Source organism: Cyprinodon tularosa, unplaced genomic scaffold, assembly GCF_016077235.1.
Source record: "Cyprinodon tularosa strain WSP-4 unplaced genomic scaffold, ASM1607723v1 ctg188, whole genome shotgun sequence".
NCBI lineage: Eukaryota > Metazoa > Chordata > Actinopteri > Cyprinodontiformes > Cyprinodontidae > Cyprinodon > Cyprinodon tularosa.
Window position 1 is genome coordinate 130,131 of NW_024038663.1, and position 14,441 is coordinate 144,571.

Below are 14,441 nucleotides of genomic sequence, written 5' to 3' on the forward strand. Positions count from 1 at the left end.
ACTCCAAAAACTGCAGTGATATTAGACAATTGTGTGTGTAGGATTAATTACCTGTCCAACAGAAAACTGGCAACTTGAGCGTCACTTTGAAAACCTTTTTCCTCCATCAGTGACTTCCATCGTGTAAATGCCGTGCCAATGTTGATACGTGTTTTTTGTCTTTTCTTGTCACGCTTGCGTTTATTCTCGTCGTATTTCCGCTTCTTAGATGACGGGGGTTCGGTGTCCGCCGCTTTTCGTTGTGATACAGAGTAGGCATGATCCTCCATTCGTCTGATGTTTGGCCACACAGTGCCAAACAGTTTGCAAAGTCACTCACGCCTGCCGCCTTGTTCACCTTTCTTGTTACTGAAGCGCCGTATACCTGCTTCTTCTTCTTCTTTGGTTTCAGGCAGACTAAACGCTTCTCAGGCATAATACTGCCATCTACTGTTCAGTACCGTCTCAGTTCATCTCTCTCAACTTGCCGTAGTTATTTTCGAGCGTCATGGGCGATCTCGCAATCGCTAGTTTGTTGCCTCTGCGCTTGCCATAGCGCAAAGATGTCAGCCTCCATGACTGCGAGACCCGCTCCTATGTAATTATAAATAACGAATTCTAAGGCAACGCAAATATTATGGTTAAAAGGCTGAGCTCATAGGTGATGATAAATAACATAGTTATGTATAATATATTAAATTTCTGACTTTATATGCCTGTAATTATTACACACTGTAGCTTTAAAGGAGAATTCCGGTTTTTAACACTTTTAGCCCATTTTCTGTAGTGTCCAGGATGAAATCGAATGATCGACACCAAAATTTTGACAATTGGTCCTGTCTCTGCTTTTTGGCTCATGCAGAATCACCCCCTGGCTGCTTCAGAATGGCTTTCATAGTGCATGTCCGATAATGTCCTTAAAACAACCTTAAACGTTCTTTTTTTAAAATATGCTACTCACCGGGTCGTCAGCGCTGTTCAATGACGTTCCAAAAAAAGTTTCGTAAAGAAAAAACGTTCCTGTAGTGTTTTATTTAGCATTTTGTAAATCCCATTGAGTTCTGTTGGAATAGTCAATATTCCCCTGCCACCGGAAACGGAAATGGGGCCTGTTTACACAGTTGTAGTCTTTTCGCTTCACTCTGTGTACTCCGTCGTCGAGAATCAAGAATCCACCTTTCGTATTCCATTTTCAGAGTTTTTAAAAGTGTTTAACAGAGACGTTAGCACCTCGACGTCGGAGTATATTTATTAAATTCTAAAAAAATATGTTGGACAGTTTCTTTGGAGCCGAGGTATTGCATTGAACTCATTACACTGATATTGTGCAGTATTTTTACAGTATTTTTTTATGCAACTTTTCTACTTCTGTTATTTGCTGTTGTTTCTAAAGAAAATGCATAACGATATTACAGCTTTCATTGATTTATTTCAAACTTGAAACTTTGTTTAGCCTGTAAGGTGTAAAAAAAAAAAAAATAATAATAATAAAAAAAAATTAACCGATTAATCGATTAATCGAATCGAATCGTGGTGTATTCTTAAGTATCGAAAATAATCGAATCGTTGGTTCAGGAAATCGATACTGAATCGAATCTATGGATGTGATTTACACCCCTAATATATATATATATGTATATATTTTAATGTCATTACACTTTCACAAGTACAGATCAACGAAATTCACTCTGCATTAAACCTATCCCCTTGGGAAGCAGTGGGGTGTCATTTGCGGTGGCAGGGTAAAAGTGTGTTTGCTTTAAGGTTCTTTGCTCAGGGAGCCAGAGTGGCAGCCTGTAGGAATGAGTTTAAAACTCACAACCTCAGGATTCCAAGCTCTATGGCCTAATCACAAGGCCACCACTCCGCCTGTTGATTTAATAACAGGCATGGCTGGTATAAAATTCAGTGAGATAACCTTGAGCAAGAATATATTACACTTTCAAGGTATCAAATTGTGATTACACCTCTATTCCTGAAATGTATGAAATGAAAAAGAGAAGAAAAAACTACAAGAAAACAAAACAGTAATGCTTGCTAAATTGGTTTATGCTGTGAAAATGTTGTGCGACTAAAGCTACAAATGGATATAGTACTTTTGTCTTTCACTTAAAAACTAATCAAATACATAAACGCAGCTGAGAAGTTGTGACTAGCACAATCACCAAGATGCCTGCTTTAATAATACGGTGGTAGTATTTGTTTTTCTAATTTATGATGCCTGTTCATTTTAAGATGGATATAACTCTTTGTTTAAAAAACAGGTAATTATAACCACAGATGGGTTGTCATAGCTGTATTGATTCCTTTGGCTGCCACTGTCCAAAAAAATGTAAGGCAACCTTCTTACTCAAAGCCATTGCTGTTCTTCTTGCGGTAGCAATAGTATTCCAGTAAAACTAACTTAAGTGTATTGCATAGTGCAGCATTTGGCCTGTCTGAGGTGGCCAACTAGGGTAAAAGTTGTGTTTACACCTTGCAGATTTCTCTCCCCTGTTATTTTTCCTAACAAACTCTTTAAATAACACGTCATAATGTATATGTATTAAATAACCATGAGACATGATATCAGCTTTTGACATAAATTGTAACCATACTCAGACAGAGAAGGTGCTTTGTTGGTAAGGCAGTGCTTACCAGTTGGGCTAACAGCCCTATGAAGTGGCCCAGCATCACAGTTAAAGAAGCATTTTATAAAACTCTAGTATACCACATCATCACATCATTACATCATACACATAAATGAGGAGACATCCATGGCTCCAAACTTATCAATATGCTACCCTATGTTTTAAGATCAAGGACACTGCTCTCATTCCATTCCCAAATCTTTGCCATGTACATAATAAAGATTACTTTTTATCCTGACAGGGGAGCTGTTCTAACTAGATAAACTCATTGGGAAAACAGTAGTTCTGCCATGCAACAGGCAGGTATTATTAGGGTTTAATAGACTCACACATCATCAATAAGAATAATCCTAAGAACATAACTAGCGGCCTAGTGGTTAGGGCATAGGGCTTTGAATCCTGAGGTTGAGTTCAATCCCCCACTTCCACAGACTGCCACTCTGGGTCCCTGAGCAAGACCCTTAACCCCACACTGCTCCCCGGGCGCCTCACAATGGCAGCTCACTGCTCCCCAAGGGGATGGGTTAGAGTATAGAAAACAAAAAAACATGTATTGCAGATATGATGATGTATCAGAGAGATATGGCTGTTTACATTTTATGAGGGGCAGTTAAGTCTAAGTCCAATATAATCCAAAGGATCTCTTAATAATGTTGCAAAGACCTATCTCATTTGTGTCCTTCAAGATATGACTAAAAGAATTGTTCAGGAAAATGAAACTGCATTAAGAAATTTTGCCTGATTTTGTTCCTTCCTCACTTTTACTACAGTCTTTCACAAGGCAGTCTAGAATCTCTTTGAGCGGCTGCTTTTTCCAATTACATTACATCTCCAGGATTCTTGGGACCAGGCCATCAAGTCAACTGAGAAAAGCTTCCAGAAGATCTGTGGTGATGATCCTCTTAAATTCTGCCCTAATCTGAGGAGATAACAGATAATTAAAAAAATTAAATTAGTAGAACAGTTAGCACTGCCTAACATAACAGGATAAAATCTTTCTTGGAATGAATACATAATGAGATTACCTATTTCTCTTCAAACAGAGCAGGCCATTGTGAAATAAGCTCTGTGATGTGGCAGTGATCTCCAATGATCTCTTTTCTATGCTCTGAATGTTGCAACCATCAAATTGTCCAGCAGCTGGTGATCAGGGTCTCTCTTCTGCATTTCAACTTCCATTATCTTGTGCTTCTCCTCCATCAAGTTAGGATTCTGTCCTTCAGTTGGATCACAGCAATATTTAACCTCACCCCTCTTTGACTTCTTGACAAATTTCCCGTTGAATCTCCTGTTTTCATTCACTTTGGGGAATCCTGCTGCATTAAACTTATGCTGGTAGTTTCCAAATTTCAGGCTGTGAAACCATGGTTACCATCCCCTCTCAGACCCTGGTTCCGCAGACAGGGATGCTTCTCGACTGGTGCTTTAGCTACATTTTGCATAACTATTAAACAAGAAAAAAATGCAGCCAGCTAGCAGTTAAGTTACCAGCTAGAAACAAATAGTGTTTTACATTTATTTCCACAGAAGCAAATTTGTGGCGCTCTGTTATGCAAGGTATTCCACAGTTTGCAAGTAATTTTGTGGTCTAGGTGGATGCTGTGTCATATTTTAGGCAATTAGTCGGGCCCCCTTTTTTTTTGGTGAAGTTTCTGATTGTGATGTAAGCAATTACGCAGTCAATCCTTGGCATATCTATAATTTCCGTCTTTTAGTTGCAATTCTAGATCATGTGAGAACTGTGCAATTTGGAAAGGGTCATGCCATTCAACAGAATACCCCTTACTGCCGGAAGGGAGGCTGCATGTGTCAAGTGTAAAGATGCCTCATCCAAAGAAAGGTCTTTGATGTCCTTTAAGTTGCACAACTTGTTACTGAAATCAGAATCTCCAAATTGCAAAATGAATCCTCCTCTCAGACCAAGGTGTGTTCACAACACTTGGTATAGTTCTTCAACAATTCAAAGGGGAGACTTCAACTGAAAGATATCTGATCTCAGATTGTGACACTAAAACATGGAAAAGCATTGTAGGGCGATTTCACCTGAAAATGGAGAAGAAAAATTCTTCCAAGTGGGGGTGCGCAAAATATAGAATATACTCGATGTATCTTAAGTTTTCCCACACGATAGTTAAAATGACCCCATCACAGCCATTGGGTACAAATTCGCATTAGCGTTAAGCCGTCTTTATCTATTTCACTGAATCTTATTTTTCCCACACACTTTGAATGCATCATAAACCCCTCCTCCAAACAGGAGTATTTCCTGCACGTCAATTTCTTTTTTATTATGCACAAAAAAAGCCCTTGTTTATCATTATTTTGCATTTTATTTAGTATTGCATGTTTTTGCTTTGTTTCCTGTTTGGTTGCTGGGATCTTGTTCAAGGTCTAACACTGACACCTAAAGACATAATGTGGTGGAATTATTAGAGAAAAGCTTTGAGCTGGTTAAAATATAATAAAATAAAATCAAATTTGAAACCAAAACCTTGTATGAGTATATCAGTGCAATTCTATGCCCTGTATTATTTTTAAGGTAATTTAAACATGTTGTGATATACATATATATCATGTATCGCGATATAGCATGATATATCATGATATTAGATTGTCTTCATATCCCCCAGCCCTACTTTCACATATAGAATTTAATATAGATCATTAGGGTCACCTCACACACGTGTTTTTAGAAGTTTTGAAATCACAAGTCCTCATTGCACCCAACAGTTTACCAGATCAGATTTTTTCTTTTTGGTTTGTTCTGTTTTGTGAGCATGTATTTAATATTTTTCATAAATATGAATAGCACATGGAGTCTAACCGCAAATTGTATGTGGTCCATAATCAGATACTGACACATTGCAATGTTTTACGTATGTGAACGAATTGAAGAGCTTCATTTGCTGATGCGTTTCTAGTAGGTGTGACTAGGACAGGGCATCAAAAATCCATCAGAACCGGCTCTTGGACTCTTTAACATATTTATTTTTGATTACGTGTTTCAATGCCCAGTTCGCTGAGCAGAAATGGAAGTTTCCAAATGCCAAACAATAAAAATCCACAGCAGTGTGTGCACAGCCATCTGTTAAGTTTATTATGGAAGTGACCAGTCGGCTTCCTGGAACACTGGCTATGTTTTTATTTATTTATTTATTTATTTTTTGTATATCATTTGATGCAAAGAACAACGCACAGCCAACATGATTAATCACTGCCGCTGGAGTCTGGATAAGAGCTTCATCTTTGACCCGCTGCTGCATGGAAGGCTCCTTGAAGGAATTTGCTATTCGGCTAATGTCATAGCACAAATTCTAATGGGAAAGCAAAGCATTTTTCTACTTTCTTCCTCTTACATATATCCAGACAGATACCTGTCTCATTTCCAACATGTTCTGAATAGAAAAACACCACTTTAGTGTACATCTGCCAAACTTATTAATAATTCCAAGCGTAACCTTATTTGTTAAATGTAGCTTATTTTGGTTCCGTTTCATATGACGAAACCAAGTATGGAAGTATGAAATTGTCAACGTAAAAAGTTATGCAATAACAGACATCTTAATTTAAAATAATTTTATTTTTTTATTAAGTACTCACCATCCAAACATGACTTGAACAGCCCAAAGTGTCTATTTTGAGAATTTCTGAAATTACTGTTAGAATAGGGACTTAGACAACATTCAGAAAGGCAGTAAAGTGTTTTTCATAAAATGACTGCCTTTTAAATTCTGTGCCTAAAGGTCCCTCTCTTAATACTAACTGAGTGAATTTGCACCCTGTGATGCTTCAATTCAATATGCCATCAATTTCTCAGATGTGCAGTCAAACTCCTTTAAAATATTTTCAGTTGTCTGCCAAGTTATTTGTTCTACACATTCACCTACCGGTACATCAAAGAAGTAGCTAACAATATTGGAATTGCTGACTAAGACACATGAAGACCTGCATGCAAAGTAAGAGATACGCAATCCGCCACTGAATGGAATTATGAACAGGTTGAATTTCAGAGTCTGGCAACGATAAATCAGATGACACTAAATCATCCAAGTGTTGTGACAAAGTGATAAAGGTCTGACTCTGACATTTTACAACAAGGTCAGGTTTGAAATTAACAGATGTTGCTGTATGATGATGATATGGACTCTAATGTGCAGTAAAAGTTCAGATTAACCTAGACTTATAAGAGCACCCCACAAGTGGACAATTCAAAGTCTCTTGTGTTCTTAATTGTGTTTTTAGAGAAAGAAAGTATTGTTTGATGTTGGTTAGTGCTGGAAAAGGTACAGAGATCACAGCATAACTTAGCAATGGGATTTTGTCCTTTTTTATGTGGCTGGCTATGTTTTGCAAAACCCACATACGATTGGAGCACAGTTAGACATTTGGGATAAATGCAGCTCAAACCCTATCTTAAATTTCAATGAGTGTTTTTGTATTGACTCACTACAGCTCTTTTGTTGTTGGTGGTAACACTTCAAAACTTACAGCTCCACTTCATCCACAGTTGAGATGACTGGACCACCTCCCCCTAAAGACCACAGATCGTGATTTTTTTAAATTATGATAAATAGGCACTAGCTATATTAACTGCAAGCATGAAAAATATAAAACTACTTCAGATTGTGAGAATAAAAATTAGAAAGGGATGTGTGAACTAAATTCATAGAATTCTAAATGATTGCCTTCTAATATAACCATATCCATTAGTAAATGACCAAAAGTCATCCATTTTACAAATTTTTCAGAATAAAATATCACAGCCTTTTTAGCTGGATTATATAAAAATAACCGTTAACAGAGCTAACATTTGTGTAATTGTAAAAAAAAACAAAAAACTACATGGCTATGAAAAAATTTTATTGAAAGGCACAACTGGCAAGTTTGCTTTAGTTCATAAACGGAGGATACTGACTGGAGGAGTTGCCCAAGTGTGATGCACCAGCGCCTTCCAATGTATTTATTTATTTGTTTTATTGAACTGAACCAAAATAACTTAGACACAATCCCGTTACCACAACTTTCCATTGCTCCATTCTCAGGCGTAGACCTAGATCGTCATTGTGTAGCGCAGCTCCAGGAGCATTCTCAGTCTAAGCACATTTTAAAAAATAAGTCATGATGGCTAATTGAGTGTATTGCTTTTTTTTAGCTGTGGCCTTTAAACATGGCTTTCTGTTTCTGGAAACCAATTTTCATTTAAGTCTCAACTGCTCTGGGACATCTCTGTTACAGTTCTCGATAAAACTGCAATTAAATCCGTATAATTGCACAACACCCTGAAAAGGATGCTTTATTACAAAATCATTTACATGCAACACAAAATCAATGGTTCAGGCGTCATCCCTTACACTAAATATTGGTTATCAGGGTTTGTTTTTTGGACTGCAACTTGTTTAACAATGTAAAGTAGATGTCAAAAAGATTATGTTTTGCATTAAACTAATACAATATACAAACACAAAAACAACAGTTATATCCTAGCAGGTCTTCATATGATGAGTACTAGTTTTTAATTATAATGATGCAATGTGACACAGCAAAATATTTGCCCTAAGGGCAATTAAGGTACCAATTACGGTACAGCAAACAGGCCAGATCGTGACAGAAAAATGTTACAGTAAATAGTTGATATAACTCTGCTAAATAAAGATCTATGATACCCATTTCATTTTAAGACATCTACTGAAGACAACAATGGCAAATGGCTGATTAGAGAATTAAGCTATTCAATCTATGTGTCAAGGCTCAGTCCTTGAAAGTAGAACCACGTTGAAGCGCGTCAGCATCTAAGCCAGGAACCTCTGCAGGTAGAGACAGCAGCTTAGTGACCACGTCTTTATGGAAGTGGTTGAATTAATGAGTCACTAACCTGGTCTTACACTTCAGTTGGAGTCCAAAGGTAGAGGATGATTCCAGCCGGTGGGCTGCCAACGCGGTACAGTGATTGCTGTAGAAAGAGTCCCAGACACTGTGGCATGGCAGATCAGAGGACAGGCAGGAGATCAGAAATGAGCAGACGGATGAAGGCAGGATGATCCCGAGGGCGAAGCGAAAGTTGAAGTTGGTGACTATTATTGTCATTAACAACTAATTAATAACAATAAAAGCTGTCTTAGTCTAACTTAGTTATCAGAGCCAGATCAGATGGGAACAGGAATGCTCAAAGGTCGAGAGGCAGAACAGGTCAGGATCATGTAGTCAGAACACAAGTACACTAGAATAATTGTCACTCCCGGCTTGCATAATCTGGCACTGATAACTGGTTTGAAAAGCTGGTTAAATAGAGAAAAATGCTGGTGGATCAGATGAGCAGTGACGAGAACTGGGTGGGGCTAAACAGGTGTGTGAAATGAGTAATCAGACCAGGCGACAGTGCTGAGATAATGACACTATGAATGTTATGAATGGTTTATTTAACTGGAATTGATATATTAAAGCTGTATTTAAAATCTAAATGCAAATCTAAAATACATACAGGATTGTTCTGTTTTATATTGTGATTTTTTTTTAAAGAATGGATTCTACCTATTTGTCCAGTGCCTTGCAAAATATCAGACTGGAGACTAAGAGCTGAAAAACCGATATGAAATTCCTGGCAGTCTTTCTGTTTTTGCCTCTTTTTTCTTGCAAAACAAATTCAGAATTGAACTATGGTTTTGTTTTTACTAGTGTTAAAAGATGACCACATGACCAGCAATTGATATGAATGAGTACAATGTAATTAAAAAAGATTTTACAAGAATGTGTCTGTCAAATAATTTCTACAATACTAATTGTCTGCCCTTGGATATTAGTACATTAATCATTTCTAATGATACAGTCTTCTGTATAATGAGCACTTTGTCACAGTGAAAGATAACTTAATTAAAATTAAGCTTAACTATAGCAGCAGCTATCGTGGATAAACCATATCTAAATATAATGGGGTTTTTTGTCCTTTATTGACTTTTATTTTCTTATGCAGTTTGTTCTCAAAGTAAAGTTATGCTTTTTTTCTTTTCTTAAATTTTTTTCCTTTCAAATATGCATTTATAAAAACATAATGTACTAAATTAAGTGTGAAAGATAGCTTCATCAAGAGTTACATTACAGTTAGCTGTTTCCTTAATTTGAATAGATGTAATGAGAAACTTAGTAGGCGTAATGAGTCTCTGTGTTTCACAGCTTTTTAATAGTGACCTTATTTCAATATTTCTGCCAAGCTTTTTTTTTTTTTTTTTTATATCACCATCAAATGGAGCCATCAGAGTTTAACTGGGATGAAAGTATTTTTGTGAAACTGTCAGCCAGAGCCATGCCAAGCCCTGCAGAGCTCACAGAGGGGAGCTCAGACTGGGCTTCAGAAAAACCAGAAAAAAAGAGATTATCCACAGAAAAACAGACAGATTTAAACAGACATTTTATTTGATATGTGTGGTGTTTAATTATTTTTCAATACAGACTGAATGTCAGCAGTTGATATGGTAAAATACACAGAATTGAAGAGTGAAAAAAAGAACCATCGAATGTCTGCATGTCTTGAAAAGTATTTCCCTCATATGGACATGTCCCTCTCAATGAAGTGTTTAACAATATAAAAGCTAACCAGTCATTTTCTACCTCAGTGTAAATGCCACACTGATCAAATTATACATTTCTTGTCAGAATACCTTTTCATTAAATTTTTCAAGTTACAAAATAGAAATTAGAGTTAAAAGTTTCACACAACTGAAGCTAAAATTGCTACTAATCACATGATTTGTAGTTGTGCTGTTTGATCAACCTGTTCATAATATGAGGGGGAATGTTTCTCAGACAACATCTTGTGTTGGACTCGCATGTAGTTGGTGCGCAGCTCTAAATGTTACTGAACAGCATAGTGGCTGCAAAGTAGCTGAGCAGAGAAGAGAGTAGAGCATCTAGCCAGCCCGAAAAACAAAAATAACAGGCAGGAGTCATGCCATTTAACTGTATTATTTTGTTTCTTTGTTGATCTTACTCCTCTTACTATTTTTTTTTTTTTTTACTTATGCAAGGTTTCAAAATAAAAGATGTTGTCAAGAACAGCTTTTAAGTACTGCACTTGACTAGATAAGATGCTTACATGATAAACAATTCTAATTGCAATTTAAAACACATTTAGAACCTATTTAATGCTCATTACAGAATATTCAGACAAGGCAGTTAAGCACTGGAATAACATGTTCAGCTTTGGTTACAATACAAGTCCCCCTTTGGATTTCATTGTCCAGTAATGTTTTCATCATTACATACAAGCTCCAGCAGTGAAGGTTGGAGGAAGGAATATTGTGATGTAGGGCTGTGTTTCATTGTACTCTTTTTACTGTCTGTTATAGGAAGCCTTCATTTTAGAAGAATGGGAGGTAGAACCTCAGCCAAGTTTTTGTGTTTGTGATTTTTGTGCAGGACAATAATCCTGAACAGAGAACAAAGAGAACACACACACACACACACACATATATATATATATATATATATATATATATATATATATATATATATATATATATATATATATATATATATATATATGTGGCACTATGAAAGAGAACAAGGCATGAAAATAGTAGCCCCCCATTTTATTTTTCTAACGCTAAAGATTGATTACAGCCAGAGATCAATTTGAATGTATTATCTTGGACAGTATCTGAATCTCGCCATCGGAGGGCGCTCAGGCTACATGCAATAACGGTTAGCGTTCTGGCAAGCTGAAGAAGACAGCCGTTGCAGAGCAGACAGCGGATAGTACTGAGAGCAGCTGCTGTAACCGCTGTGTTTTGTGTTTGCAGGTAAGCTGAGTGATAAATAAAAGATGTAGTTGATATAGCGCTGGTAGCTTCTTTTAGGTACCGTCTGGCAGAGAGAGGTGCTTCGGGGAAGCAAAGTTACCGAGTTGAATACGAAGCCGGCGGTAGCATCAGGCTAAAGTGAAAAGGCTAACGGCTCGCGCTCATGTAAACTCGGTTAGTTAGGTTGATCAGCTGATTTAGGGCTGGAAAATGTTGGCTAAATGTATTGTTTGATTTCACTATATGAAAGTTGTATTGGAGTAATTTGGCTAAATGTATTGTTTGATTTCACTTAATGAAAGTTGTATTGGAGTAATGTTAATAGTTAAAATGTGTGCTTACGGTGTGTCGCTCTTGGATCTACATGCAATAACGGTTAGCGTTCTGGCAAGCTGAAGAAGACAGCCGTTGCAGAGCAGACAGCGGATAGTACTGAGAGCAGCTGCTGTAACCGCTGTGTTTTGTGTTTGCAGTTGAACAAAATAAATATGCTACACCAGAAGTGACCGGCCCATCATTTCAAGCAGTGTAACATATTTTGGCGAGCCAGCCAGGAGGTGGCGCTAGTGAATTAACACCATCACCAACCACCTTCCTTCCCAAGAGACGAACCAGAAAAAGAATGGACGCAGCACAGCTTCTGCGCGATCGAGTGAGTGCAGCCTTGTGGCAGCTGGAAAGAGGGCCTCTGGTGGACGTCTGCAGGCGACTGAAGTGTTCCAGCCTGGACAGCGGAGAGCCTCAAGGTAAAACCAAAAGGACACTCATCGGGTTGGCAGAGGACATGTTTGATGAGATAGAAAAAAATGAAGAAGGGGATCAGGTGGAACAGTTTTATAGAGAAACAGCCACATACATCCAGAGACTAAGTGAAGTAATGGGTCAGTCAGAAGAGGAATCCCAATTTAAAGCGTCTGGGCCACAGATAGACCTTGAGGATACTGTTCCATGCACCACTTCAGTCCAGACAACAGATTACCCACTCAAAACCCGAGCAGAGCCAAAACAAACTCTACAGGAGGTAACATTGAGGAGGGAATTTAAAATCTCTGGGCAGATTGGAGAGAGTGGGCAGAAGGATAAGCTGTCCTACCTCAGTTTAGTACGCCAGATTGAAAATGGGATTGAAAAAGGACACCCAGAGACTGAAATCGTTGAAGCAGTAATTAGGGCCATCAGTCCAGGAATGCCCCTAAGAGACATGTTGGAGATAAAACGTGGGTTAACCCTAAGCAAACTGCTCACCATACTAAAGGGACACTACAGAGTAGATAGCCCCACTGAACTTTACCATCAGCTTCTCAATATCTCCCAAGAACCCAAAGAAACTGCCCTAAATTTTGTATTTCGTGCTATTGAGCTCAAAGAAAAACTTCTATGGAAAGCAGCAAATGAGGAGACTGATGAGCTGTACAGCAGAGCCACAATTCAGCGTAAGTTCCTACGCTCCATTGAAACTGGGCTACTCAGTGACTCCATTAAGTATCAGTTGCTGCCTCTCTTAAGTAAGATGACCATAACAGATGAAGAACTGATTGAGAGACTAAAACAGACACACAGCAGATCGTAGAAGAACTTCGCAAAGAAATGAAAGAGATGTTTGTGGCTGCTATGGAAACCAATTCCCACACCATGGCATCAAAACAAAGACAAAAAGGCTGTAAGAAGTGCAGAGAAGAGGGAAAAGGAGACAACTGTATGCACTGTTTCAGGTGTGGACGGGAGGGCCACTACTCTCGTGGATGCCGAGCATCGAGACCGTTGATGGGAAACGAGGAAGGGCTACTGAGGTGGGACCAGCAGTAGTCCAGAATCCACGGTCCCATAATGAGCAGCCAAGCCCGTCACCATCTTCCAATGAAATGCCAGTTGCTGCCTTTTCAGCTTTAACTGAAGTTCGTTATCTACCCCCTCAACACAAGTCAAGGTTAGTGAGCCTGGTGGGAGACCGCTGTACTGTTAACTGTTTTATGGACAATCATCCAGTCAAAGTATTGTGGGATACGGGGGCACAGTCTAGCATTGTAAATGAAAACTGGCGGCAGGACCACCTCCCCCACACAGTTGTCAGACCTGTGTCAGAACTGTTAAATGATGAGACGCTCATAGTGTTCGCTGCAAATGACACAACCATCCCCTACACTGGCTGGATAGAGGTCAGCTTCAGATTAGACAGTGATTGTTTCCCAACCAGTGAGTTGCAAGTGCCAATATTGGTAGCCAGTGACCCCGCCGTGGCCAGTGATCCCATCATCGGCTACAATGTTATTGAAGCTGTTGTCAACAGAAGAGAAGTAAAGACCAAAGATGGAAGAAAACAACTTGCACACTATGTAAGTAAAGCATTTGAAATAACGGTACAAACTGCACATAATGTTGTCAAACTGGTGCAGAACAGCAAACGGGATTCAGATGCAGGTGTGGTAAGGACTGGAGTAAAGAGAGTACCTTTGAGAGCACGTGAAGTTACCACAGTCTATGCCCGGGCGCATGTTAGTCCACATGTTCTGGGCCAAGACATGCTTTTTTTAGCTGACACGGTGGACTCACCACCAGAGGGCGTCATGTTCAGTGATGTACTGGTGCAAATTCCAGACAGAACAGTGCCATATGTGCCCATCCCAGTGACTAACACCAACCAGCCTTTTACACCAGACGAGATCCGTACAGCCCAGGAAGCAGATGAGGTCCTGTCAAGAGTGCTCTGGTACAAGTCACAGGGTAGAAGACCAAGTAGGATCGAGGTGAAGTCGGAGACTCCTGTAGTAGCTACATTACTCAGGCAGTGGTTGAAGCTGCATGTCGACCAACATGGTATCCTGCGCCGCAAAACAGCCCACCGAGAGCAGCTATTGGTCCCGAAAGCCTATCTTCCCCTGGTTTTTAAAGAGCTCCATAAAGACATGGGCCACTTAGGGGTGGAAAGAACACTCGACCTGATCAGAGACAGGTTTTACTGGCCGCAGATGGCAAGGGATGTTGAACACTTTGTTATGGAAGAATGCGAGTGTCTCAAGAAGAAGAAGCCGAGTAAGCAGAC

General features: G+C 38.9%; 1 protein-coding gene across 1 annotated transcript; it reads left to right on the top strand.

Annotated features, from left to right (window-relative positions):
* The first annotated feature begins 11,149 nt into the window (after nucleotides 1-11,149).
* LOC119782060 lies at nucleotides 11,150-12,971 on the top strand. The gene is made up of 2 exons (XM_038282825.1): nucleotides 11,150-11,401; nucleotides 11,875-12,971. The coding sequence occupies exon 2, from the start codon at nucleotides 12,024-12,026 to the stop codon at nucleotides 12,969-12,971; it is 948 nt and encodes a 315-aa protein (XP_038138753.1). The 5' UTR covers nucleotides 11,150-11,401; nucleotides 11,875-12,023.
* The last annotated feature ends 1,470 nt before the right edge of the window (nucleotides 12,972-14,441 follow it).